Below are 27,603 nucleotides of genomic sequence, written 5' to 3' on the forward strand. Positions count from 1 at the left end.
AGTTCATCATTTTTTCCTCCACTAATGAGTTAGTCATAACTCACAAGCAACTTGGATGCATATCAGAGGCAGACTTTGTGTAAGCTGGGCGCTCAACCTTTGCATAATGAGGACAATATCTATAGGAGGCAATCCTACGCCTGTCATCCCGCTGTCACACATGCAAACTGTGTGAGTTTTTAACACTTGAACAAAACTTGTCACGCTCCTTTAGTCACTGAGTTTTACCCGGGGAATCCCCAAACACTTTCTTGTCCGTTGGAGACAGCAGCCAATCGGGTCATTAAACTCGTTGATACGCTTCCATGGCAATGTTTTGACCTGAGCGTTGGGATACCTGCTGGCCTGCTACACATCGGCTGATAATGAGGAGGAAAAAGAGCTGAAGATGAGACGAGGGAATAAGGTGGAATAAGAAGTGAGGACAGGAGGAGGAGAGGATCCTGGAGAGATGAGCACAAGATGGAAGAAAAAAAACAGCGTGAAGAATCAGGGAAGAGGAGGGCAGACAGAACAAATGCCAGAGGGAGAGTGTTTATCTGCATGTCACACAGGGGAACGGGGGGGGGAGGTGATTAGGAAGACAAATCACTTCATTCACAAAACATGAGCTTTACAGAGACACATGCCAGCACAGAGCCATCAAACTGAAGTTGAATTGCCAGCTTGATAATCATGTAGACAACAGAATACTTTTGACTTGAGAAAATACTGAAATAACACCATATTCATTTTGCATCAGAATATAAACAAATAGTCTTCATTATTTAGTTTCCAAATAATTTAATCAATATAAACTGAGAAAAACTGATGTGCATTATTTTAGAATATGTATACTTTGTGGGAAAATCAGAACAAAATCAATCGTGCACAAACAAAACTCAGGTTCATTTAATGAGTCCAAGGGCATCAAGATGGCTTCAGAGCGATGCCATTATCTAGGAAGGCTTTAGATCCCTCAGATTTCCTTTCATCCCAGTTGATCCTCATATTGCTTACGGAAACAGTCTCCCACAGGGAAGAATTCCCAGCAACGCTCCTGGTACATCTTCCACACAAAGGATTCCTGGCAAAGACAACGTGGTCATTTATCCGCAAGTCATTAACTATGCCAAACTTTTCCATGCTTCAGTAAAATAACAATCTCAGCAGTGTCCAATTGTATTTCAAATTTAAGTTCCTCCAGCATCTCTGGCCCGACAGAGAAATATTTTCCACATTCCAACAAGCAGCTGCCTCTTTAATCTGCACCTGAGGAAAACATCATCTCTGAAAACACACAGTATATCTAGTGATGAGTCCCAGAACTCCATTTGGAAAGAGCCAACCCAGTCTCACGGCATTTCGTGTTATTAGTCACAAAATTAATTTTATCTATTGATTCGTGTTCACCAACACGATTTTCACATTGTTTTCGTGTCACACAGAACGATTTTAAAAGCAATGTATTTCTATTGGTAGTATGTTTCGTGCCTGCACCACGTCTTTTTGTCCGGTCGGGTCTTGGAATACCAGAAGCTGTGTGGTTCATAAAAACATGTTCTTACTCAATATCTTACCCTAAGCCTAACCCTATCCCTTTTATTTTAAATTGTATAATGTCTGAGTTTTTTTGCCGTCCACGAGGAAAAGAAATGGCTCAGAGCCTCAGAATACTGACATCTGTATTTTTTTCCTTCTAATTTGTTATTATTTGGTGCAGGCACGAAACATACTACCAATAGAAATACATTGCTTCTAAAATCGTTCTGTGTGAGAATACTGAAATCTGTATTTTCTTTTAATCTGTTTTTCCTTCTAATTTGCTATTATTTACATTGCTTTTAAAATAGTTCTGTATGACACGAAGAAAATGGTGAAATCGTGTTGGTGAACACGAATCAACAGATTCATTTCTTGACTATAACACGAAATGCCGTGAGACTGTGTTGAAAGAGCACACTGTTTAAGGCGGATAAAAAACTAATTCAATATTTGCTGCCTTTTATCAATCCTGCAGCATTACCTTCAAACTGCATTCTGTGCCTCAAAGATACATCCAAATAAAAATGGATTTCTAGCATTTGGATTTAAGCATTCCTCATCTATTCTGATTCACAACATATTCGTAGGTCTAGGTTTGCCACGTATGTGAAACAAGAGAAGAAGAGAAAAGGTATAGCTCTTTAAAATGAGCAGATTATTTTTCCTACACTGATTTACAAGACAGCATTAGTCTTTGCTCTTATAGTGAAAACACAAGACAAGTGATTTAAAATACTTCAAGTCCTCACCAACGCTGAGCTCTTTTAAGTCAAGGCTAAAAACACTACTTTTTACAGCTGCTTACCCAGAAGCCTTTTAACTTGTTTTAGCACCTCGTGTATTTACAATGTTGTTTTTGAACTATTCTGTATCTCTTTTATGCATGGTTTTTATGAATCTGTAATTCCATTATGTTTTATTTATTTTATTGTGTCTTATTATTAAGTGTTAATGATGAAGTAAAGCACTTGGAATTGCCTCTGTGTCAGAAAATGTGCTATATAAATAAACATACCTTACCTTGCGACTTGAAAACCCCCATTAATTCTTTATGTATTGCTGTCATACGGCAATGAGTAAAAGGGGAAATTATAATCATACTGTTACGTCTGCATGTACATTATCATAAAGTGTGCGTGTCAGGGCTGATAGAGCCTTTGAAGGACAGAATGAATACAGATTCTGTCTTAGTTGAAAAGGTTACACTACAGCTTTGTCATTACGATGGCGTGGGGAGGTATAAATAGGACGTTTGGTCATGGAGGAACCATTGTGGAAGGATATATGAAGTAATCTGACATTTGGCAATGACAGAAGAATTGTTTAATAGGTTTAAAATTGAACACCATGTTCTCACTTTGAATGGATCATGCAATAAAACATAAGAAGAAACTATTATACCTGCCCAGTGTGTTCAGTTTCATCCTTGTTAATGAGGTACATCAGAAAAAATCTGTAAGGACACAGAAGAGGAATTCATGTAGCGACTTACATACCTCCCACAGAGAGAAAGCTGTATCATTAAATAGAAAGCGTGAGCACATGTCAAGGGATAGTGGTGATTATGGAAACAGGTGTTATGGATTTTAACGGGTGCATTTTGAAAAACAAGGTATTTACTTGGAACATATTTGATGATAGACAAAAAGAATCAATTAATGATGATGTTTCAGTCTGCACAGCTATATAATGTCATCTTAAAATGTGGCGTGAAGGACCAACATGCATAAGTATGTAGACATGAGCAGAGAAACGTCCATCAGTGAGAGGAAGCAAGAGGAATCCATACTAATGAGGTTCAATAAACACTGCCAATGGTAATTACTGATGTGGCACCAGCAGCCTGTGCAACAACACCGTCCAAATAACATTTTTTTTTAACAATCCACACAGTGGAACATTTTTCATTAACTCTGTGATCAACTGTGCATCCACACAGGCAATGTATACATGGTCATGTTTATCAAATGGTATGAAACACATTACATTGTTTGTGATTAAAAAAACGTTATGGATCCTGCAAGATGTGTTGGTGTCATGTGATTGATTTGAATGTGTGAATAATGTTAAGCGTGTGTTGTATGAACATTTTAACTTCTGTAGAATGTCTTTACATTCTTGTGCAGTATGATTCTTACCTGCTTGTGTCTAAATATGTATGGCCCTGGATCTTCTTGACATTGTAAAGCACATACTACACATATGTGTGCCTTACCCTCAGTCTAAAACTTCTGGTTCTACTTGTTAGTTTTTTACCTGAATGGTGTTACGAACGTCATACCACATGTTGGCAAATTATTGATACAAAAGAAACAAGAAATCAAGTTGAATCTGAATTATGAATGCAGGTGCTGAGGGGTCTATTGGGGAAGGTAAACATAACACTGCCATTAATATTTTAAACCAACAACAGGCCTCAAGCAAAACAGATTAATAGACTCTGGGATAATTGTTTAAAGGGAAGACATGTTAAACTGCCAAGTCAATCTATCATGAATAACCAATGCAACACTGAAGGGGTTGTTATTTTCTAGTTTCTTATAAAGGTGAAGTGATGTTGCAGCATGCTCGAATAGCTCTGTTAAAGGTGAAATCACAAATGCCTGCGTCATCACATCAAGTCGTGAGTTTTAGTATTAATAAAATCATACGTTTGAGATATTAGCAGCTCGAGGCATTAAAGTAGTGAGCGTCAAATGAACTCACAGATAGTTTGCCAAGTTGTGCTCCTGCAGAGTGTGAATCTCAAAGCCATGAGGGACCGTATCAAAGTATTCATTTCCTATTCCACATATAAAGCACTTGGTCTGCAGGAGGAGAGACGTAAGACATGTAATGATTCATGAAACAGGCTCCAACAAACAAGATGCTACCTAGAGGACATTATAAACAATTATTAAGACAAGAGGCCTTTTGTTTAAGTGCTCTGTTACTAAAATGTGGCATTTAGTACGCTTTAGTGCTTTTGCTTTTTACAAACACACTCAGAGGACGCCTTCAAAAGGCAAAAGAGTGTACATAAGAGCAACTAAATACTCCCGGGAATACTAGCTGCCAAGTTTACATAAGACACAGAGGAACAAATATGCTGAGGATTAGCACCGTTTTGGGGTACTCAACAGGTTTTCCAGTATTTATTGTGATGTTTTATGGAGGGAAATTACAGAGTAACAATTGGATTAATGCAATATGTATTTTGGGGGAGACCTATTTAGAACTGCATAATTATGGGAAGATGGCAGTAGCGGCTAAAACTGAATCACTATTGCCCACTGCAGCAGAGTGAATTGTGTGTAAATGAAACAGTGACAGACAATATTACAGCTGCTTTTCACAGATGTTTGTGTTTTCGTAATCGTGTGCACACAGAGGTATCACTTCACACACAGTCAAACTTAGCTCAGCTTGATTGGCTACTAGTAAAAAGCATCTGTGTGTGAGAGAAAGTGTCTCACCTCCATATCCTCTTTCACCTGCTCCTGCTGGTCACGAAGCTCCCCAAAGGCATCAATTATCAAGCCTGAAAAAAACACAATAGTCTGTCTGTGTTTATGTTTGTACATAGGTATGCAACGCTGACTCTGAATGCAAGGACTCAGTGGAATAAAAAGATACTTTGTTTCCAATCCTGCATGAAATATTCATCAGCTGAGCTGCATCTGTGAAGCAAATTTGGCGTGTTTGACTGACCCTGGATGATGGCCAAGAGGATGACGATGACGAAGAAGAAGAAGGTGATGTCAAAGAAGATGCGCTCCACCTCAAAGTCGTCTCCAGCCGGATCCTCGATCTCATCACCGATTCCCCCGCCAGCACGCACTCCAACATACATGTGGAACATGTAACACTGAAAGAACATGTATTTATATGTGTAATATATACGTAGCTGTTAAATCCTTAGAACTGTTACAAGGTGTGTATTTTGTATTTTGTAAATTGTGTAACTTGCTGCTGTTAAATACCAACCACCTACTGTATGTGCAATATGTGCAATATATATAGATGCCGTTAATAACTGTGTAATATATACCTGGCTGCTAAATCCTAAGAACTGTTACAGGATGTGTATTTTTTTTTAATTATGTAACTTTTTATTTTCTTTTATATATTTTTGTATTATATCATAACTTAGTACTTTTTTTTTTTAAATGCATGTCACATATTTTATTAACACATGTAACATTAAGCTGTCTGTGGCTCTTTTTCCTGCTGTAACTACGCACATGTCCCCTCCGTGGGACTAATAAAGGTATTCTGATTCTGATTATTTCATGTATTGTAAAGTATGCTTTCCACTTTAGGGTGAGGGCACTTTTTCACTGGCTGTCCACTGTTTGACAAAGGTAGGAGGTAAAGGAGAACATTTTAAGGATCTACCAAGGACAAGAGTCTTGTTTCTCGGAACCCCAAATACATGACTGTTTGTTGAAAACTCAAGCTGCACAACAAGAATATATTCAATTCAGTCTCTGAGCTCGTTGCTTATGTGAAGGCTTTTAAAAGAATCAAACGGCCAGCAAAAACAATTTCACAGAATAATAGTTTTTGGTTTCAAAACATTGTTTGTCTCAGATTTCATTTCCCCTCAAGGACTTTATGTATGTATGGATGAGGCAAGAAGAATTCACATGCAATGTATCGAGCAAGAACTGTAGAGTGCTTTTTCTTTTTGAAGGGTCAGGGATTATTTTTCCAAAGTTCAAAGATAAATTGAAACTGGCAGGGCTTTTTGTCTTAGTTCAGAGGGAGACTTCACAGAAAAGAGTGACGAGTTTTCGGCTTTTTCTGACATTTTGCATTGTATCTCAAATTGCATAAAATGTTTAATGTGAGCGTGACTGAGGATTGTACTTTATACCCCGAATACTATTACCTTTTTTTTTTCAAACTGCCACCCATCCGTCTTATTTGTTGAGTGACAGTGGAGTCCGCATTAAAATAGAGACGGCGATGGGGTGTAAATGTAGCGAATAGCCAAACAAGTGCAGAGGCTTGAGGGGATGTTTTTTCTATCCATGCGTCTGTCATTTTATGGAAAAGTTGTGGAAGAAATAAAACAAAAGGCTCTTCTTGATTCAACAATCCTCCTCTACCCCTATCGATCTAAAGAGGTGAAAATGAAGTGTGTGGCTGTGTTTGTTTGAATGATAAACATAGAGAGGATATATGGAGACATATGTGGAGAGACAGACTGCTTTGTGTGCTTGTGTGTGTTATGATATGCACATTAAACTTACAGTAAGCATGTCATTGCACTTCATATCTTGGGTGTTCTTGTCGTCACTCTTGTCATAAAACTTCCTGAAGAAGTTGAAGGCCACAACGGTGTAGAGATACACCACAACAGCCAACAGGCCCACAGTGAGGGCCAACTGAGAGACACACACATTATTACAAAAGGGATCGACAGAGGCAGATGGGCTTTAATACTCTTCTTCAGCTTGGAAAAGTCCCAATATAACCTTACAGCGTGAAAGCAAACAGCACATGCATGCACACTGCACATATGAGCACACATGAACACAGATGGATGGAGAATTAAAGACAGACTGACAAAGGCGCACACACACCTGTTTCCCATTGTGTGTGACAGAAGTTAGAATGGTGCGGAGAGTCTTAAAGCCCATGGCGATGTCCAGAAGATGGGCAGCAAAGAAGAAGTTGTTATAATGACCCAGAACGGACATGGCCATGTACCAGGCCAGGTACAAGAAGGACTGTGAGCACACACAAACACAGAAGGACATGCACACATAAAAAAGGCAATATAGATTACACCGGAGAGATAGAGAGACAAATGTGTATTTTAGATAAGGGGGAATCACAGGATATTACCTTCGTCCCTTCTGCAGCATGTGCAATTGTATCAAACAAAATCTTAGCACAGTAGATGAGATTAAACAAATGTGGGACCCGTCATAAAATATTCAATATGTTTAAACCACACTTCTCGGTTTTATGACATTATCTGTTGAAATAATTTGCAGGAAGTGACACCTTTATCTTTGCTTTGTAGGAACGATGAGGAACACAACCGACCAAAAGCCATAAAATATTAGAAAGGTCTGAGCTTACATTATCAGTGAACACAACGCCCAGTTTCCAGACCTGGTACTTCATGTCAATGGACTTGAGTCTGAAATAAACAACATCATCACAGATGTAAGGTAAGAACCTGAAAAACATGTCCATCACTCAAAATCAGACCCTTGTTACTACAGTGTCCTTTCTAAAAGCACCCGTCTGTTACGTGGCTTGATTTCAGAACGTCCTGTGCTTCCTCAAGTGCAACAAAATGTTCCAGGACCTTCTTTTGTCCGGTGACCCGTTGGGTAACATGCACATACTGTACTAAGAAAACATGCGCACAGTATTATTACAAAGGCTTTTTAAAATGGCAAAAGTTTTTAATACTGACAGTGTACTTACTGCAATAATTAAGCCCGTCGTGTTAATGTTAATCACAAGGGTCACATTCACTTTAATGTATCATGCATCAGCAAAAGAGCTGTACCGATTTTCTTACTTGAACATTTAAATATATACATATTTATATCAATTGCAGGTTTTCTGAATGCAAATAGTATAGTTCAATCTTTGCTACAGAGAAGGACGCTGCATTGCTATCATCATTGCCGGCTGCTTTGTGATGAGTCACCTGCTTAAATGCATTCTAGGATACCTATCAAAGGCAATAATTATCTATTATTTATCTACTACACCTAAATGAAAAAAACACGATTATTTGAAAACCTTGTCCTTCTGATAAGTTATGCCTCGGTTTTTGCTTGTTTATGTTTGTCATACACTATTTGAAATACAGTTTGAAACTGAAACTGCACACAATGCAAAATAAATAAGTAGATCGCTGCAGTTTCTCATGATTCCCTTTAAGAATGCAAGATGGCAAGGACTTGTTTTTCTACTCACAGAGCACTCCAGGAAGCTTCTCTCTTGAGCCTCCTGCTTTCTTTACTCTCAGAACTGAAGTCTAATGCAGCTTGGTCCAGACCTAGCAGTTCACTTATTTTCTCACAGCCATAGAAGTCCCCATACTTATCCATCACCTGACGGAACAAGAAGACAGGATTATATAAAACAACAGTCTGTGCCTTTTCATCTGAACATCGATGGAAAGAGGCAGAATTCTTGTGCAGTCGGTGCCGTAATGAGGTGGCAGCTTAGATCTGTTATATGATATAATGGTGCTGCTTAGGTTAGCTCCTGAACAGTTACAGTGAGGATTTTATGATACATGTGTTGCAAATTGCATGTTGGTTGTCAAATGATGAAAAGTAACTCTGGTCTGTGTTATTTGTATTTGGTGCCAATCAAAGTCTAGTTCTATTTTAGAGCCATTTTCTTATTACAAACAAAGCTCTAATGTGTATGGTAAGCATTATCTACAAAAGCATCTGCTAGTGCAATCAAAAGAGCACGAGCAGAAACATTTGAAGATTGAGACGGAATATGTTTCTTTGCAGATTTGGGAAGACTTTTGGTTTGATGTTTACTGCATAGGATAACTACTAAAACCAGAACAGAATTGTTCTTCAATTTTACATGCCTAATCTGTTTTTTACTAAAGTATATTATCTTAATTTTCTCCCTAAATGTTGTTAAAAGTTCCAAGTGATCTAAATAAGGAGAACATGTTTTCTTGAAGCAAATAATATTATGAATGACAATCATTGCCTTGTCTCTGGAGGCAGTGACGCTGTTGTGGTAACTGACGGGGGAATAATTACCCCTGCCATTTAATGGATCATTACATTTCATTTAGTTTTAATGAAGTGTCACCGAGTGAAATATGCAAACAATTACATACATCCATAAGCACATTAAGGATATCATGTTTTGATGTGCAAAATCAAAGTTGCATTACTCTTAAGACCTTACCTTCCTCTTAACAAATTTATCCCAGTAATTACTTGGAAATGATCTGAAAAGACAAACGTATAGAATAAAACTTTCTGCTAAGTGTAACATTTCTGTACAACTTGTACTGACTGTAAATCAGTGCCAACAGCGAGTTTCTGAAGCTCAAGGCATAAATCAAGTTTAATGTTAATATGATATCAGCCCAGTTGATGTTATGGCTGTGAACATACGGTGAGTTTATGACCAGTCGGTCCCATTGCCCTTTGATGTCCTCCTCAGGAGGCTGCTCCGTCACATACAGCCCGTCAAACTCCAGCTTCCGCGCCACCTCCTTCTCCCGTTTGAAGATCACCAACGGTACCTGCCAACCAAAGCACCGCAGTGTTCACTCTACTCTTTACATAAACAGCACAATGTGGAGAAGGCTTAATCTTTGTAGGCAATGTGCTTTATTATCAACTATTTTGCGGATTAAAAATATACCCTTGGTAAATATGATGGAGAGAAACTGATTTGAAAAAGTGAAATGAGTGTAGACTAAATCAGCAAAGTACATGCTTGAGCCGCTCTACCTTGAGGCAGTTGTACCCGATGATACAACAGAAGGAGATGATTGTGTGAGCGACAGCCAGGAAAAGTAGTGATGGCTCCATGTACCCACTGCTCTCCTCCAGCACAAAATAATCTCTGCCCTCGTTGTCATCATCATCATCATCAGCAGAGTCCAATCCCTCGCTGCTATCAGACGTGACCACTCCTTCCTCTTTTTGTGATGCAGGCAAAGAGGCTACCTGGTAAGACCAAAGACATCCAAGCATTTGTAGAAACATGTACTTAAATATGAAATGTAACAGTATATTGTTATGCAGAAAAAAAGTACCCAAACATACATTGTATTAAAGGTCACCTATCATGCTATTTTTAGGCAATAGCATAGGTCTCAGATATATAAAAAAGATATAAAAAACATGTCTATGAAGTGTTTTGCTCAAAATACCAAACAGATCACCCATTCTAGCCATGCCTCATATCCCTCTATTTCACTTCCTGTTTCAAAAGTGCTGATTTGGGGTATAAACCTTAAAAAAAAAAAAAAAAAGAAATGGATAAAAAAAAAAAAGTAGGGGGCTGAGCTCATGCGGGACCCGGCAGCTACTGTCTAAACTAAATACTGCCGTGATGAAACGCCATATCATGGATTATCAAGGATTATTTCTGAAACAGTATGGAGCTCAAAGGCTTTCTCTCTTGCCGGTTATACCACAAGGTGAGTTCCTTTTTATTTCCTGCTTCTTCACACACATGCTCTGTGCAGTACAGGTTAGCTCTGAGTGTTAGCGATGCTAATGTAAACATGCACCGACCATATTACGTCCAAAACAGTCGGGCATTGTTTCTGATAGCAACGTTTCTGATAGGGCCGTGGGTGTAAAGCCAGCCTACATTTCTGATATTACGTCATATCGGACGCAAATCTGGATCAGCTCCGTTGTAGCCCCGTTTTTAGAGATTTGGGTACGGAGGAAAAGAGAGAGGGTTTTATTTTCTGACGCTGCGTGAGTTCCCTGACACACCGGGGACACATATTTATGTATAAAAGACATCAAAAAGTGCATTTTGCATGATAGGTCCCCTTTAAGAGATTTGTAATATGCGTGTACTCACTATAGAAACTTGTAAATAAAGCTATCAAGAAAATGTAGTGAAGTTAAAGTGCAATTCTTCTCAAAGTTTGGAAATAAATACCGCTTTGAATCACTTTCTAAATTGAAAATCACTGCAAATGTTATTGCTTGTTATGTCTATAATTTCTCTTACCTTGTAGAACAGGAGGATGAAGTTGATTGCAAAGGCGACAAAGAGAGCCAGTAAGCGCATATTATAAAAATTCCTTGCAAAGTAATTCTGGAAAAAAGGTTTAGGAAATTAGATGCTTTCTGCGTTTACAAGTATGCCGGTACATACTTAAGTGTGCGTCTTCATCAGTGTAGTGAAGATAAGCATGTTGAAGTGTATTTGTATTTTACCTGCAGGCTCTTGTTATGAGTGCTTATCGTCTCCCAGAGGGCAGAGTGTTGGCTCTCTGGTTCCTCGAACTTATCAGAGCATCGCTTTGCTTTCCAGTCTGCTTTCTGTTTCACAGTTTTCTTCTCAGTTACCTTCCCTCTGCAAATACAATCACACACAGAATAAGGGGCAAAGGTCTCTAAAGATGAAATCCAACCTTGACTTTATTAATTTTTGTATTTAGTGATATAGGAGTTACAAGACAAGTGCATACACGTACAATGTCGCATATACACAGAAGACAATAAGGAGCATTTACAAGTATAGAAGACAAATAACTAAATATACAGTGTGTGTGTGTGTGTGTGTGTGTGTGTGTGTGTGTGTGTGTTTGAGGTATTAGACAAAAAGAGAGTAGTAAATGACAAAATTATAATTAAAATGAAATGAGTAACAATATAATAGTCATATATCCTAGGAAGGGGGGGGCATATAAATAGTAGCATGACCTTAAAGAAGTAGAAAGGGGTGGTGGCTGGCATTGGATTGAGGATTATTAATTACATTTATCAATGAATGGGTTCCAGATTGCATCAATATCATCGGTTTGTTTTTTTATGCCGGCAGATAATGTTTCCATTGAAATGTATTCTATAAGCAGGTTTTTCCAAATTGTGATATTGCTTTCGTGTCGTGATTTCCAAAGTGTCGCTTTTATTGGTTTCAGTATACAATGCACTACTATCAAGTGCATTGCAATGTTACGGCCCGTCCACATGGCGGCGTGCGTTGAAGCTTCAACGCTTCTGCCCATTCACTTTGAACGGGGTGACGTCACGCTTTGCCGAACTGCGTTGCGGTTCCGTCGCTTCGCTTTGCTCGCTTCAAAAGTTGAGCAATGTTCAACTTTTGAAGCTTCGACGGAAGCGTCAGCCAATCAAATCATATGCCAGTACAAGCTCTAGCCAATCAAACCGCGTGCTTGTGTGTCCGGGGCGGGAGATTCAGGTGATTGGTTGTTGGTCGAGTTTCAGACACGCCCGCCGGCAAGCTTCAACGCATGCCGCCGTGTGGACGCTGCGTTACACAAGCTACTGTAATTATTCATTGTTTCATAACTTTATTCCCTTCTTTCTTTTTATTAATGTTTATGTATGTGTGATGTCTTACTTTTTGATGGCTTTACTGTTTGGATTTGTTATTCTGTCAAAACTCTTTGTAAATTCATTTTTTAGAGAGCACATAAACAAAGTTATTTTTCTTATAAGGAGGAGGTAAAATCCCTCTTTGAGGATTTAATTAGGAAGCAAAAGACTCACCCTGCGTTCACTAATCCAGGCGTTGTCTGATCTTCAGTTTTTTCCTCTGTGGCAGTCTGAGCCTTATGTTGCTGTCAGTAAAATGTATGAAGAAATCATTCAGTCCAACACCAAAGAGATACAAAATGTATACAAATAAACAAAACATGCAAGAAATATTTTTTCTTAAAGTGCCTTGTTTCTAAAGATATAAATGAATTCATACCGTCCCCTGATGCTTCTCAGAAGTATCGGCAGTGGTAATTGTTTTGGAGGTTGTCCCACTGGCAGAGAGGTCTTGTGTTATAAGTCTGTATTGACCCCCGTCCTTCTTCATTTTGAGGCCAAATATGTCTGAGAGTACATCCACCTCCATGGGAGAGGTCACAGCTGCCACATGCCCCATCTCCCTCAATTCTCTCTGGGAAGAGAAACTGGCAGAGTACTTCCTCGGCCGATCCACTCCACTTGGCAGCTCCATGACCTCATCAAGAGTTGGCTCGATGATACCACCGAACAAATCGGAAATCCTCATCCTTTTGGCTCCCTCTACGAGCCCACCACTGACAAAAGCTATGTACAGCACATATAAGATGCCCTGAACTACAACACACATACACCGGGCCTGAGCCATGACAATGAATCTGAGGAGGAACACAGCCGACATGAGCATATCCTTCAGTGTCATCCTCATCAATGTCTTCAAGTTTTTAACAGAAAGTATAGATATCAGCAAAAACAACCATTGATACACGAAAAACCTTCCTTTATCGTCCAGATTGTCACTCTTTTCCTCTTCTCCTTTGTCTGCGTGCCTCTCTCCAGAGTCAGAGTCAGATATCTGGGCTGCGAGCTGCATCTCAAAGATGGTGTCCTCACAGAAATTGACAAACATCTCCATTTTCTCCTTCTCTCCACCCTCATTGACCACATCAAAAATGAACTGCCTCTTGGACTCTTTGACTTGGGGCTTCTCCCATTGTGTGCGGCTGGCTTCGCTAATCTCAAAGTACACGCGTTCAATGCGCTTCCCACTGCCGAGGATCTCAATACGACCTAGGTAGGGCTGGAAGTACGACAAGACACACTCTGCCAGCTCCATGAATGTCACAAGCCTCGAGTCGTTGGGCATGTGTTCGGACAAATTGGTGAGAAGAACAGCGAGGCTAAAGCCGATGTCTTTGGCTGGCTCGTGGAAGCGATCCACAAAGGCCTCATAATCCACGATTTCACTATCGTCAGTCTTCATGCATGAGAGGAGGAAGGGAATCTCGGCCTGGGAGAAACGCTTGCAATTCTCCATGGCTTTCTGGAAGTCCTTTCTGGAGATGCAGCCCTTACACTCAGGGTCGAACTCTTTGAAGGTATCGGAGGAGGTGAGGTCTTTAAGTTTGAGGAACATGTCGAAAAACTTTAGGATCATCTCCACATTGCCTGCGGATTCAACCAACATATCCACCATCTGCTTTCCAATAGTGCCATTAACGACGGTACCTGCAGCGAAGAGGGAAAAGAGAAATAACATTCTGGATTAATGATAACTGGTAAACCATTTATGATCATTAATTCTGAATAAAGCAATAAAATAAGTGGAAATCTTGCCTTCTAACATAGAAAGCAGGAAAACAACCATGTCCTTTTGTAAATCCATGAGTTCTTTCAGGAGCTCAATTTGCCGCGAATCCTATTAGAAAATATATTGAGAATTACATATTTAGCAAAAAGAAGCAAAGCAATTTCAAATCTTGACGTTTTACATATTGACATACAGAATATCAGAGGCAGCTGACAAAGAGCAACAACAGATTAACTGTAAATGCTTTTTTTAATAACATTGCCAGCAGCCTAAAATAAGAACTAGTGTGGAAGAAACCCTGCAGCAGACCATCACTTCGATGATTAACAGTGTTATGTATGCAGAATTGTAATGTGCTGTACCTGAGAGAGCTTCATCTGCATGTGGGCAAAGACGTGGAGGAAACCTACGACAGCGTCCCACAGGCGGCTGTGAGCCAGGCTCTGTTGGTTCCCAGCACACGGGCCCTGTTTGAACACAATAATAATGTGAGCTGCATCTTTTAAAGAAACATCTCACCTCATTGTCAAATAGATGTTGGTAGGAGCTCACATGATCAAAGTCAACTTTAATGTCCATCTTTTGTGTTTGTGTGTACAGACAGAGAGATCGAAATAACGTTTCCAACAATCCTGAATACAAATATATATCAAATATGTATATCCTATATATATATACACAATCAACAGACACATTTACACATATGCACACATTAAGATAAAAACATAACAATCAATATATACAAAATAACAGTCACTTCAATATCTTTGGGATTGTACATTAGTGCAAGATTGTGCATTAAACATGTTTTGACACAATAACACGTCATGTAAACTGACCTGTATGTACTCTGTGAGTGTGTTGAAGACCTGTTTGGCCACTTCAATGGCCTTGGAGAAATTCTGTTGTCCGTGTAGATCAATAACATCTTTCCCTGAGTAGTACCAGTAGAAGTCACTGATAGACTCCTACAGTTTGGCAGGGACAAATATGTGTTGTTCATGCGTTAAATAAACCATTATTTTTAAGAAAAAAATATCTTATTGAGATCATTATTAAATATGTTGCAATAGAACTTAATGATCAATTAATTTATATATGGTTGATTTGGTAGGAACAGTTCAAATATACATAGACAATCTGAATGTGAATACAGGTATCATGGTGTTAATATCTGCTCCAGGTTTACAACACTCTCTTGAAGGGCTGAATACAACTTAATAAAGTGAGATACAAAAGACCACATTAAAAAATCTATTGAAGTTAAAACTAGACACGTGTACAGGTTTGTTGCTGGATTTGTGGTAGCTTTCTTGTTAAGTTGTGAAAACAATTTGCGGTTGGATAATGGAATAGGGAGTAACGGGCTTTTTTTTTTCCTCTCAAAGAAAAAGCAGGCTGAACAAAAGATGTTTTGCAGAATGAAGCCTTTCAATTAACACTTGAAGCTACTCTGGCAGATCTGAAGCCCTGCAATTTCTTGACGTGATGCAGAAAGGCAGAGGAGAAAGTCCAATTAAACATTTGAACACAAGCTCTACATAACAACGCAATACAGTTTGGAAAAATAACTTGTATTTACTTAAATTGCACCAATGAGTGTTCATTATTTGCACTTTATGGATTGAATCACAAACTGGCCATCCTGGGCCCTAATGTAATTAACAATCACAACACACTGTTCACAACGCTTGAAATCGGAATCAAACTATGTAAATGACCATTTTCCAGGAAATCTGGGAACACTGTGACTGTATACACTCAGTGTACACTGTGAGGAGGCATGTGGCGCAGTGGATTAGTGCGTTGGTGATCAGGGTTAAACAGGTTCAAACCCCACTGCAGTCAGCATGTCGTTGTGTCCCTGGGCAAGACACTTCACCCCAAATTGCTCCTGTGGGGATTGTCCACAGTATTGAATGTATGTAAGTCGCTTTGGATAAAAGCGTCTAACAAGTAACATGTAATGTATATATCCTTTATCAAGTGACTGTTTAATGTGTTCCCATAGTTAACAAGTAGCTGACGATGTGGTATGGTTGTATCTGAAACCGAACTATTAAAGGTTCAAATAATAAGGTTGTTTTCCAAGTAATGTAGCAGGTGTTCTTCTGAAACAACCTTTTCCAGCACTTTGAGACAGGCCTAGAAGAAGAAAAACTGGTCTATATTTAGTATCTCCTTCTTCAGTGTCACTGGGTTTTAATAATCATTAGCAGGCACTTAAAAGCATACTTGATCTGATGACAATTGAACCTGTATTCACAAAGTAGGTACCCTAATACAGGTTTGCAGTACTGATTAAACCACCATGGTCCTACACATATTTCTAAGGGATGACTAGACCGTTAGTATACTAGCAAGGTTTGGTTATTTAGCTCTTGCTGTAAACTTACCTGAACTCTCAGTAAATAGTCCACAGTTGTTATTATGATGTTGACAGTGGTGTTGTTGCCGGTTTGAGTTCTCAAGTAATTCTGGAAATCTAACACATCAAAAAGTAAGAGCATGCTCAAAAGAATGTAAAAGTGCATTGCAATGAAATTCATCCGGTGTAGACAATGCAATTAGACACTGCTGTCAACTAGAGCACAGCTAATGTGTTGTGCAGCAATTATGAATCAGCGCTTGACTCTTATTAACATAACTTTGAAGGAACATCAAGGTGAAAAAAATCAACAACCCAAGTTATCTTTCTTCTGTGTTACAGTGTGGTGCTTTTCATAGACAACAATATAATCGATGTGAACTTTATAACAGTGTGACGTGTGTAAATGGATACAGCATGGTGCAAATAACCTGAGTTGTGTCCTTCACAGAGCAGCTGCAGAAATCGGAACAGATCACAGGTTAAATCTTTGTCAGGCATCACCTTGTCTCCTGGGAAAAAGATGGAGCAAGAAATAAAAGGAATGTAGGAAATGTACGACGGAAGAAAGAGAGAAGAATTTAGAAACAAAAATCAGGTCACAATGGAGTGACACTGAGACTTAGGCAGAAAGAAATAGGATTTGTGAGTGTGAATTTAGAGTATTTTAAAGTCCTGGGATCACACAGCTGGGTCTCTTGCTATGACATGGCTTCATAGAAACTGATTTCTTTTTCATTTCCATATGAATACAGTACCTGAGCTCTCGTCCATGGCCATGCCTAATCCTTCTGCTTTGTTCTGCCTCTCAAATGCATTTAGATCCAGAACGCTGGATAGCCGAAAGAAAGGGGTTTCAAAAAAGAGCTTTTACACTCTTTGTCATAGTCATCAATCAATACATAAACACTGAAAGCCTTTGTGACATTTTACATGGCCTGTCATAGGATTTTCCGACCAACACTCACCTACATGACCGCATGAGTCCAGCCATGCTCTGGAAGAATCCAACGTCTTGCTTGTCTCTCAGATAATCCAGCATTTTCTATCACACAAAAGCAATCAAAGACAAGGTCTACAAAATGGACGAGGATCTCATCTACAGCAGATATGATTAAGTTACAATTGTTTTTGTATTACTGCGAGCTTTGCTGCAGTGACTCTGTGTCAAGGCATCATGTTCAGAAGAAGACAGAGAATATGAAATGGATTTGTTCTGAAAAGATAAAACTGAACATGTTGAAGCTGAACAAAAACACCAGTGTAGGAATAATCAAGGTCCTCGATGTCAGTGATGAGCTCTGTAGATGGTTACCGTGCGTCATTGTAATATGAAAACTTCCATTTATATTCATGAAAAATATTGAGTTTGTCATACCGCTGCGACTTCAGAAACCAACATCATCTGTGTTAATTATACAAATATTTAAGTTTCATGAAATGTGATTCTAGTTCCTACATGAGAGGTAGAAATGACAAATATCAGAGTCATGAATATGCTAAATGCAGCATTGTACCTGTTGAACAGCGGCATTCCCTCCATTGAGAACAGCAATACCCAGCTTCAGTGTAGGAGCAATCATGGAGCCCATCTCCCCTGATGAGATGTGAAATGTATTACAGTCAGTGGATGTAAATAAATGACTTTATAGCCCCCCAACTAAAGCAAAAATACTTACCCATTCGTGAGTATTTTCTTTAAGAACTATAACAATTGTAAATCATTTATCATAATTTAGATCCCCTATTATACTGTTTTTTATCTATGTATTACAGGTCTCAGATATATACAAAACATGTCTCTGAAGTCTTTGGCTCCAAACACCAAACAGATCATTGCAGCATCCCATAATCCCCTCTGTTTCAGCCCTGTTTCAAAAGTGCTGATGCTCCGTCTGTTGCTTTGGATGAAAATAAGGAGCCACTCCCCACGCCCCTCTGAGAGATATTTGGTTCAAAATAACACAATAGCCGCGTTCACACCGGAGTACTTTTCCCCGTACTTTTCGCGTTTAGTTCCGTTAGTACCCCTTATGTCGCGTTCACACCAAAAAGAATACTTAGTGCCGGGAACTTTTACCCCCATTTTTAGTGCCTGCTGAGAGATGGTACTTTCCTGGGGGAAAAAAGTGCCCCAGTTCTGATTGGCTGGGCGAATTGCAAACCACGCCCCGTAAAACTCTGAAATGTTTTGTAGAGCCGCCATTTTATTATCCTCGCATTAGCATTATTAGCATTAGCATTCGCCCAGTGCACAAACGCAGAGAGACTAACTTATGGCAACACAAAATAAAACATGGGAGCGGTGGAGATGAGGAGGTGTCGGCGTTCTGGCGATTTACTCGGAAGGCTTCAGTAGAAGCTGCTGGGAGTCCCAGCAGCTTCTACTGCTATTGGTGCTCTAGGAGGAGATTCAGGTGATAAGGTGGGGGGGGGGGGGGGTTACCTTGGTTGGTGATTGGCTAATGGTTACACAAGCCAAAACATCGTTATGACATCACAAAGTGGCCAAAATCAGCTCGTTTTCAGACAGGTTTTTTTATAAATGGATCAGGACAAAAAGAGAGGGGGTCTTTGTTCCTGAAACGTTCAGAATCTCTTTACACAGAGGGGACACATGTTGATGTATAAAAGACGTGAAAAAGTGGATTTTGCATAATAGGTGACCTTTAACATGTTCCAACCTTTGCTGGCACTGATGGTTTGCAGGAGCATCTCAGAAGCTCCACGGCGGTGCAGCCGGGCCTGCTGGTACAGCAACTTCTGCTTCTCCATCTCTTTCTCCTGAGCCACAGAAACATCATTGTATCTCAATTACTGTTTTACATTTAAAAAAAAAAAAAAAATACTATAAACTGTTCATATCTTATAAAATGGTCAAATAAATAAATACATTTTTGTTGATTGAATACAACCTAAATGTCAATTTGATTTAATAGAAGGAAAAAAAAGTGTCCATTCTCTCACTTCAAAGCTTTCCACTTCCTGTTCTTCCTCATCATCGTCCTCTCTGTGGCAGCTCTGCAAGATCAAACATATGAAGCAGAGTGGAGATAATAAAAGAATTAGAAAATACATCTACATAGAAGAGGTACAAAGCGTACGAACTCGCTTCTTTTGTTATATATTGCAGGTGGCAAGCACAAAGACATGAAAAGATGAGAGTGAAATGCAAGATTTTGACATAATCATATACATTAAGATACAACAAATGAGATCTGTTATATTACCTTGGCCATAATAGCAGCGTAGGACTTATAGAGGCCGTCATTTCCAAGCTTACTGCGAACAAAGACAACAAATAAGATAATATTAGTCTTTATCTTGCTATAAAGCAATATAGAAAGTGGCTGTTAAATGACAGGGTCAAGGTCAATGTGTAGCGGATCGTCACCTGATCCATTCACAATGGTTCAAACTGATCATGTTGAGTTGAAGCAGCACCAACTTGAAGTAGTGTGTGGATCTAGAGCAGTGTTTCTCAAACTTTTTCATACCAAGGACCACCAATAAAAAAACACTCGCGGACCACCTAACTCCACAAATATCCCAAAACAATAGGCCTGCTTACCACTCCAACAGTATATCATAAATGACAGCCTAATAATGACAGTTTAACCTTCTCTATATCGCCTCGTTCACACATTAAATCAACAATACAAACACCGCGGACCACACTTTGAGAAGCACTGATCTAGAAGTTGATCATTTTATTCACAAATCTACACTGTGGTATTATACTTTTTAATTGACCATACCCAAACACCATAAACCTGGCTGATTTGATCACATCTCTGCACCCACTCGAATGTCTTCAGTGTGACGTGGAGGGAAATGTTCATTTAATATTATGCACTCAGGCGGCAAGTGCGTCTCTGTAGGAATATCATGAGACTATGAGAGCAACGTCTCAATGGGATTGGGGGACCAAATGATGCGTGACTAAGAGCACCACAGGACATTTCTACAAAGAATTAACATATTTCACATTGCAGGTTTTTGGAAAGCAACTGCCACAGAAATGTGTCCGGAAAAAAGAACCCTTCTGAAGTATCTAATATTGACCTTCTAGGTGATGGGTTGGACCGGAGAAAAGGTTTTTTACAGCATGTGATCTTTAAGAATGAACTCACACAGACCTCGTTTCTGTCAGGGCGCTGCGACTGAAGAGTGTAATGAGTTGCAGGAGGGGATCGATAGCTCTGGCACCTTCTCCCACATCCTTTCCTTCCTCTCGGTCACCTCCACACAGATCCATCACTCCTCCCCTCTGCATTCAAGAGAGAATAAAGCCACTAGTGTGTGCTCTTAAATAATGTCACACACTGGCCCCCACAGCCTCTGGGGTGACTAACGTTTAGACCCAGAAGGTTAACCTGACTGCCAATACAGACTATAAAGTATACTCAAACTTACAGTACATAACATGGTCAGGTTTATGTGCAGGGAGAAGACTATAACTTAACATAAACATAGTTCAAAAAGGGCCATTTGAATTTCTATATGTTAAAGGTGGGGTAGGTAATTCACTTCAGAAACACTTTTTGTTATATTCCATGGAATGCTCTGAACATCCCGATAGCAATGAATACATTAAATGCTTTGACAATAAATACATAAAAAAATGTCATCTGTGGAAGCCGTGGCGCTGTAAAAAGCACGACCAATCATCTGATCAATCATTTTTTCGGCTGCGTACTTTTAAATTCTAGCGCACTCGAGCTGGTTTCTCCATTCTTACCTACCCTACCTTTAAATGTTGTAAAGCAATCACACCTAGCAACTTGGCCATAAAGTAAGTATACATGTATAATATTTATGGGAGTTTTCGCATTAGAGGGTTCACTGCATGCAGCACGGCTCCATGTTGTTACAGCAGCATACAACATTTAACGTGCCAATATGACCATGGGTTAGGAATATATTGTGTTCACACTGAAAACAAAATAAAGTATATGTGAATACTCGTATTTATTTGCATTGGGTTGATTTTGTTTAACATCTTTGGATAAAGCATTACTTTTTACTTACAAATTGAAAAAGTAGCAAGCAGCTGTCCATAGATATGCTTTGACTGACAACTGTTAAAGAGTATCTATCATAATTTACTTTGATAAAAAATAGTAAAGCGTATCATTTGTTCGTATACTGCTAAAAACAGCATACTGTAGTATTACTGTACAGTAGGGCTATTCAATTAGTTTGGAATGGGGGCCGGGAAAAAGATGGCTTGAAATATGAGCAATCATATTAAGAGCTTCGGATACAGTAAATACTACAACAGCATAGTGGAGTGCATATATTGTGTTTAATTCAATCAAACAACATAGCCCCAAGGCCTTTATAGATCTAAATGGCAAGTTCAGAACTCCGTAGGCCTACATGTGAAGCTAATTTAACCATCAACATCATTTCATTTGATTTAATTTAGGTGAAATTATCGAATCATTCACGCAGAGATGCAATAAATGACAGGAGTTGTCACTACAGTAGCTAGTAGGTGGGTTCGAAACCCGAGCCCGCCGAAGTTTTCAGGCATTGTCTTCCACTCTATCTCTCAATGTAACACCCTCTTTGGAATAAAGGCACTCTGGCCCAAAAAGAAATCTTTCAAAAAAACCAAAAGGAAAAAGGAGTTATGGGCCACATTTGTTATGTACATTTAGAAAATCTTGGTTATGGATGGCAGATGGCAATTTGTGTTTTTCTCCCAATCAAAAAATAGGCCTGTTTTAACTCCTACCTATGTTTCAGATCATTTTAACCTTCTGGTGTCGATATGGTTTGCTTTCAACTCACAGCTAAATCCTCCACAAGCTTCTCCTCAAAGCTGTGGTCCTCTGCTGATATCCAGGATTTATTGTAGCCTTGAAGGAACAGGTTGACAGCTCTGTGCCTGGGGAGGCAGAAGAAAGGGTGAAGAGACAACAGGAGTCTCACATTTGCATACACACATGCAAATAAGAGATAGACAAACAGGCAGCTTAGAGGGACACTATTAAACTATAAAAGAGCTCTGATTAGACCAATTATAAAACATTCATCAAGGCCTCTTATGCTTGTTCTGGGTGGTGACACAGCTACAATTCACGAGACACAAACATCCAAATACTATTGCTATATCACATACAAACCACACACAGCCACAGGGTTTTCATATGAAAATGTAATCACGTTTGTACCTGGGTAAGTTGTAAAGGGGAGCCATCCGCAGGCAGGCCACCACTGCTCGTTTCCTCTGCTTGGATAACACTCTGTGCCACGCAGGTTTTTTATTTCTCTGCGGGTGCTCCACCTGAACCGAAATTCAAAGATAAACAAAGACGTCAATTAGAAAGTGTAATAGAATAGTGCACATGAACCCTAAGTGGTTACAGTGGGAGTTTACCTTAATTTGTCTTGCAATTATCATGCATTAATATATTCCAAATAAATTAGCGTCAAGAAGAAAAACAATCTAAGGTTTCTAATCCCCTTTGCTCTCGTAATATGTTATGTTGTACTGTAGGTCTTGTAATATCAAACACTTATCTAACAGTGCCTAGAAGAGTCTTTTGTAGCAGGTGATACTAATAGCGTTAATGATGGCTCAATCGCAAGCCATGATAGTATGAAAGCATGCCAGGACGCACAATATTAGGACCCTGAAACATGGATGTATAATAAGAACTGGATACAGCGTGGGAGGCGGGGTCTCGTTCTTTCCTATGAGAGCTGCTCATTGGCGCATGAGGACAAAATGGCCCAACTTTTGAGAGAGCGAAACGTCACAGATTACCCGTCATGCCTTGCTGTCAGAGCAGAAGTACCTGTATGTGCGCTCAGAGCATGCGCAAATGAGTTGCCCCTTAAGCCCCGCCCCCGAGCTCCGACTCTCAGATGCCGTTCATAAAGCCGAGGAAAATAACTCAGAATAACGTTATTAGCACATGTTTAAGGGCTATACAAATGTTCATACTGGGTAGTTTATTTAGTTTAAAAAAAATTATCCAACGATTTACAGACGTCTCTTTCCCAATGTAAGTCAATGGGAAAAAGTCTTTCCGGGCCCAGCGACCGATACGGAAGTGTAGTAACCAGTGGCGGCCGGCCCATAGGGGCGCTAGGGGCGCCCCCCCCCTCTTCCCACATTAAAAATAAAAATAATTTAAAAAAAATATATATATATATATATATATATTTAAAAAATATATTTTTTATTTTTATTTTTATTTTTAATAAACAAGGTAAATATTATATAATTGGTATCAGTAAAATGTATAATCTACAATAAAATCTCGTTTAAAATTGTGTTACGATGTCTAAAGTTACTGATAAGTCACATGTTTCCTGCCTGGCCTTGCCCGTCTATCATTACCCTCTCTCGTCTGGGAGCTATGCACAGCGCCCAGACGAGAGGGCAGCAAGTGCAGCAGAAGCCAACTGTTGCTATCTTTAAACTATGCCGCCGAAACATAATTTCAGCCAATCAGCGTCGTCAAATCTGATGGTCACAGGGCTCCTACGTGAGCGCCCGGTGCAGTCTGTGAGTTGTTTGGACTCGTATCCAAGGAGACAAAACAGGAAGCTGTCATACACTCTGGAAGCTACCATTAGCAGCTAATGAAAACTCAGTTTTTGACATAAAAATTGAATTATGGATCATCAATCATTTTTCAAAGTGACAGACACATTGGATTAACCTTCAGCTGCGTTTTTCTCGTTTTTGATCAGAATTGTTATTCTGCAAAAGGTGAGCATATCTCCGTGTTTTGCTACCTAAAGCTACGTCGTGTGATGTCTGTATTTGCTTCCCCTGTCGCGAGTTCTGATCGCTCAGTGATGATACTTATATTTCTAGAATCTGGAATCTCAGCTTGTTAGCACAGTTTATGCTGTAGAAACTATGTCCAGGACAAGGTGTTTGGAAGTTTTGGAAGATTCATAGCTAACCACACTGAAGTTATGGAGGTATTGATCAGTCTTCTCATATTTTTAAGCCTCAAATTGTCACCCCCCCCTCCCCTCCCCCCCTCTAACATCACCAGAAGTCATAATTTAGGGGGTCTTTTCTCAAAAAAATGCCAATGTATTGTTTGATCACCATTTCCACAGCCCCACCTAAAATATTTTCCACCAGCCGCCACTGGTAGTAACGCCGTTTGGCCACAACGAATATTTTCCTCAGAGTCCGGCGCACTTCCTGGGGGCTTGCCCTGAAACTAAAGTAGCTAAATGGAATTCAGCCATCATTCATTTGACTATTTAAACCTGTGTCAAGTTAACAAGTCTTCTCTAGAATCTAAATAAAAAAGGCTATAAAAGAGAATCACTTAAACTTTGGCAAGCAAAAAATGAAATAAAAATACTTTATGTGTACTGATAATGATAATTCGTTGTATTGCTTTAAAAGCTCACCTGGTCAAGGTAATAAAGAACTCGAGCTATTTCCAGAATCCTGTCGACAGTCCTTTGGCCGTCAGTAATGGCTCCTTGCTGGCCTGGAGGATCTGCATAAAGGGACTCCTGCCTCAAGCCGTTTAACACCTGCAAAGAGAAAACATCCCAAAATTGCTTCTTTTATACTCTCTTTCCTTCTTTTGTGTTTCAGCCATTCAATTACACATATTTTTAGAAAGACTGCTGGAGGGTGACAAATGCTTCAGCAATGAGAAACGGGGATTCAGAGCAAAACAAACAGAAGACAGAATAAGGGAGCTTGGTTTGAAAATAAAAGACTAAAAAACATTAATAAGAAACCCAGTCACTTTTCATATGACCAACAAAAGGCTTAATGCTGTGCAAAAATATAATCAAATGTCTGTTTAAAAGTTTGATTGATTATGCTAATGAGAGCAGGATGTGTGTTTTTTGTTCATCACTGACTCATGAATAAACATATGTATGACTGACTCGTGAATAACTGGATAATGCACGCATATTTTTAACAGTTTAGTGAGTATGGGACACAGTGATGTCTCTGGTGAGCAATGAGTAATGAGATTATTATACTATGTTTGTTCCTGATTTGGCAAGCGAAGAGAGCATTCTTCAATTTCATTTACCACATACTTGCTGCCTTCTGCAAATTAAAAGTCACATGTACACAGGCATGGTGACGAATATGCAGAGTGTCTCCAGAATGTAGGAAACACTTACTTTGATTATACTTTAAGAAGAGAACAAAAAAGGAATGAATTAAACCAAGATGAAATAGAGATGCTAAGCAGTTTTTCTATAGCTAGGTAAGAGTTATTTATTTAAGAATTCCACTTACCATATCAGTCAACAAACCCTTCTTTAAGGATTTTATTTCATACTGCAGAAATATTGTAATCTAAAACTAAATGTGTTGAAATACAATTTATAATCTTAAAAAATGAAATACTGTATTAATGTTACGAACACAATAAAAAGTGTTACCTGACGCTGAAGGCCATTGAAAACACGTTCTCGAATCTCATCTTCAGTGTTCTTCTGTTAAAGGCAAACAATGGCCAACATGAAATATACATTACATACCACATATCTATATTACAGGACACTCACGTCCACCATGATCCTACAACACTCCAGATTATCATAGAGAGAGATGAAGTCCCTCCCTTTCCGGGGGAGCTCCATGGGACCTTATTTCGGAAAAACTATGTATTGAAGTCAATGGAGAGAGAAAGATTATCTTTCGATCCCGTTTGAATTGTGCCACGAATTACACATATGATGTTTGTCAATTTAAAAGATAATTTTGCACGTAAAAAAAATAAAAATGTGTCGTAAAACTGTGAAGTAACACTTTTTTTTGTGTGAACCGCTCAATGACCTACATCTCCCGTCTCGCACCACACACCAAGACGGCCGTCACGTTGGCACATTTCACTTCTTTCTTTCAGAATGAGGCGAAAAGTATTAAACGAGGTGAAAATCACTACAAGTCTGGGCATGTTGAGAGCTGTACATACACACAAGGGGAGTTAGTCGGTTCGTAAGAGCCAGCATGCGGGACCGGGATTCTGGGATTTGTAGTGTTTCTAGTTGCGTATTTTTCATAGTCTTATATTTCAACCGTTTTACAACAAACTGTGACTTTTTTGACATGGAAATGATTTGTTAAGATTGACAAACATCATATGTGTAATTCGTGGCACAATTCAAACGGGATCGAAAGATACGTTTTCTCTCTCCATTGACTTCAATACATATTTCCGAAATAAGGTCCCATGGGTCGGAAGTAGATGGGCGGGACTTCGCCTCTCTATAAATACACTCAGATGTACATGGAAGGTTTTGTCATCATGAAGGCTACACTTAATCCTCGTACATTTCCAACTGACCTGAGAGAAGCCGCTCTTAGCCAACATGATGAGGCTGTGGTCACTTGGAAAGCAAACCCTGAGTCCCACAGGGAGCAGTCTCTTCATGGACGCCACAATCAGAGAGGTGTGTGTGGAATACCGATCCCCCTTCCTCTTCACCTTCCTCTGCTCATGGTCAAACTGTGTATTAAAAAGCCATGAAGATTAATTAACTTTGAGACTTGACTGACAACTTTTTGGTGATTGCCGTACAAATAACAAACATGGCTGACCTTGGACATTTTGTCGTTGTTGACAAGGAAAGCCAAGTTGTTTATTTCATTTTGGACCACAAAGTTCTGTTCCTCCCATTTGAAATTCTGTAGTGGCAAACAAAGGGGGAAGAAAGATGACATGGTTTATGGAGTAGAATATTTACTTGGATAGCATGGACATGAGAGGAATACATAAAAAACCACGATGTGTCATCCTCACATGAGATTTGGCCCAGAATATAAAGACCTCTGCCACCATGCAGAACAGCTGCTCAGCGTCAGGGTTTGGCTCTTTCAGCCAGCTGGCACTGAGGCAAGACAAAACAAAACACATCGCAGTATCATCAGGGAATTTATTCCAGTAAGAGTTAACATTTGCCTGAAATATTATCTTCAAATACCA

At 39.3% G+C, this 27,603-nt stretch overlaps 1 protein-coding gene across 1 annotated transcript in view; it reads right to left on the reverse strand.

The window, feature by feature from the left end:
- Positions 1-375: 375 nt before the first annotated feature.
- Positions 376-27,603, reverse strand: part of LOC117499740 (ryanodine receptor 2-like) — an 86,460-nt gene continuing 59,232 nt past the window's right edge. The window contains 36 exon segments of the mRNA XM_034152334.1: positions 376-1,066; positions 2,926-2,977; positions 4,231-4,331; positions 4,980-5,044; positions 5,215-5,371; positions 6,762-6,896; positions 7,095-7,241; positions 7,600-7,660; positions 8,455-8,591; positions 9,424-9,466; positions 9,636-9,766; positions 9,978-10,196; positions 11,224-11,310; positions 11,433-11,571; positions 12,732-12,802; positions 12,937-14,204; positions 14,313-14,394; positions 14,649-14,753; positions 15,126-15,254; positions 16,683-16,771; positions 17,086-17,166; positions 17,413-17,486; positions 17,623-17,699; positions 18,172-18,251; positions 19,339-19,438; positions 19,622-19,675; positions 19,885-19,936; positions 20,794-20,924; positions 22,454-22,550; positions 22,837-22,949; positions 24,771-24,793; positions 25,036-25,180; positions 26,057-26,110; positions 26,965-27,126; positions 27,210-27,305; positions 27,421-27,508. Of these exon segments, the coding sequence (XP_034008225.1) occupies positions 971-1,066; positions 2,926-2,977; positions 4,231-4,331; positions 4,980-5,044; positions 5,215-5,371; positions 6,762-6,896; positions 7,095-7,241; positions 7,600-7,660; positions 8,455-8,591; positions 9,424-9,466; positions 9,636-9,766; positions 9,978-10,196; positions 11,224-11,310; positions 11,433-11,571; positions 12,732-12,802; positions 12,937-14,204; positions 14,313-14,394; positions 14,649-14,753; positions 15,126-15,254; positions 16,683-16,771; positions 17,086-17,166; positions 17,413-17,486; positions 17,623-17,699; positions 18,172-18,251; positions 19,339-19,438; positions 19,622-19,675; positions 19,885-19,936; positions 20,794-20,924; positions 22,454-22,550; positions 22,837-22,949; positions 24,771-24,793; positions 25,036-25,180; positions 26,057-26,110; positions 26,965-27,126; positions 27,210-27,305; positions 27,421-27,508 (4,741 nt within the window). The 3' untranslated portion in view covers positions 376-970.

Source organism: Trematomus bernacchii, unplaced genomic scaffold (assembly GCF_902827165.1).
Source record: "Trematomus bernacchii unplaced genomic scaffold, fTreBer1.1, whole genome shotgun sequence".
In the NCBI taxonomy this organism is placed as follows: domain Eukaryota; kingdom Metazoa; phylum Chordata; class Actinopteri; order Perciformes; family Nototheniidae; genus Trematomus; species Trematomus bernacchii.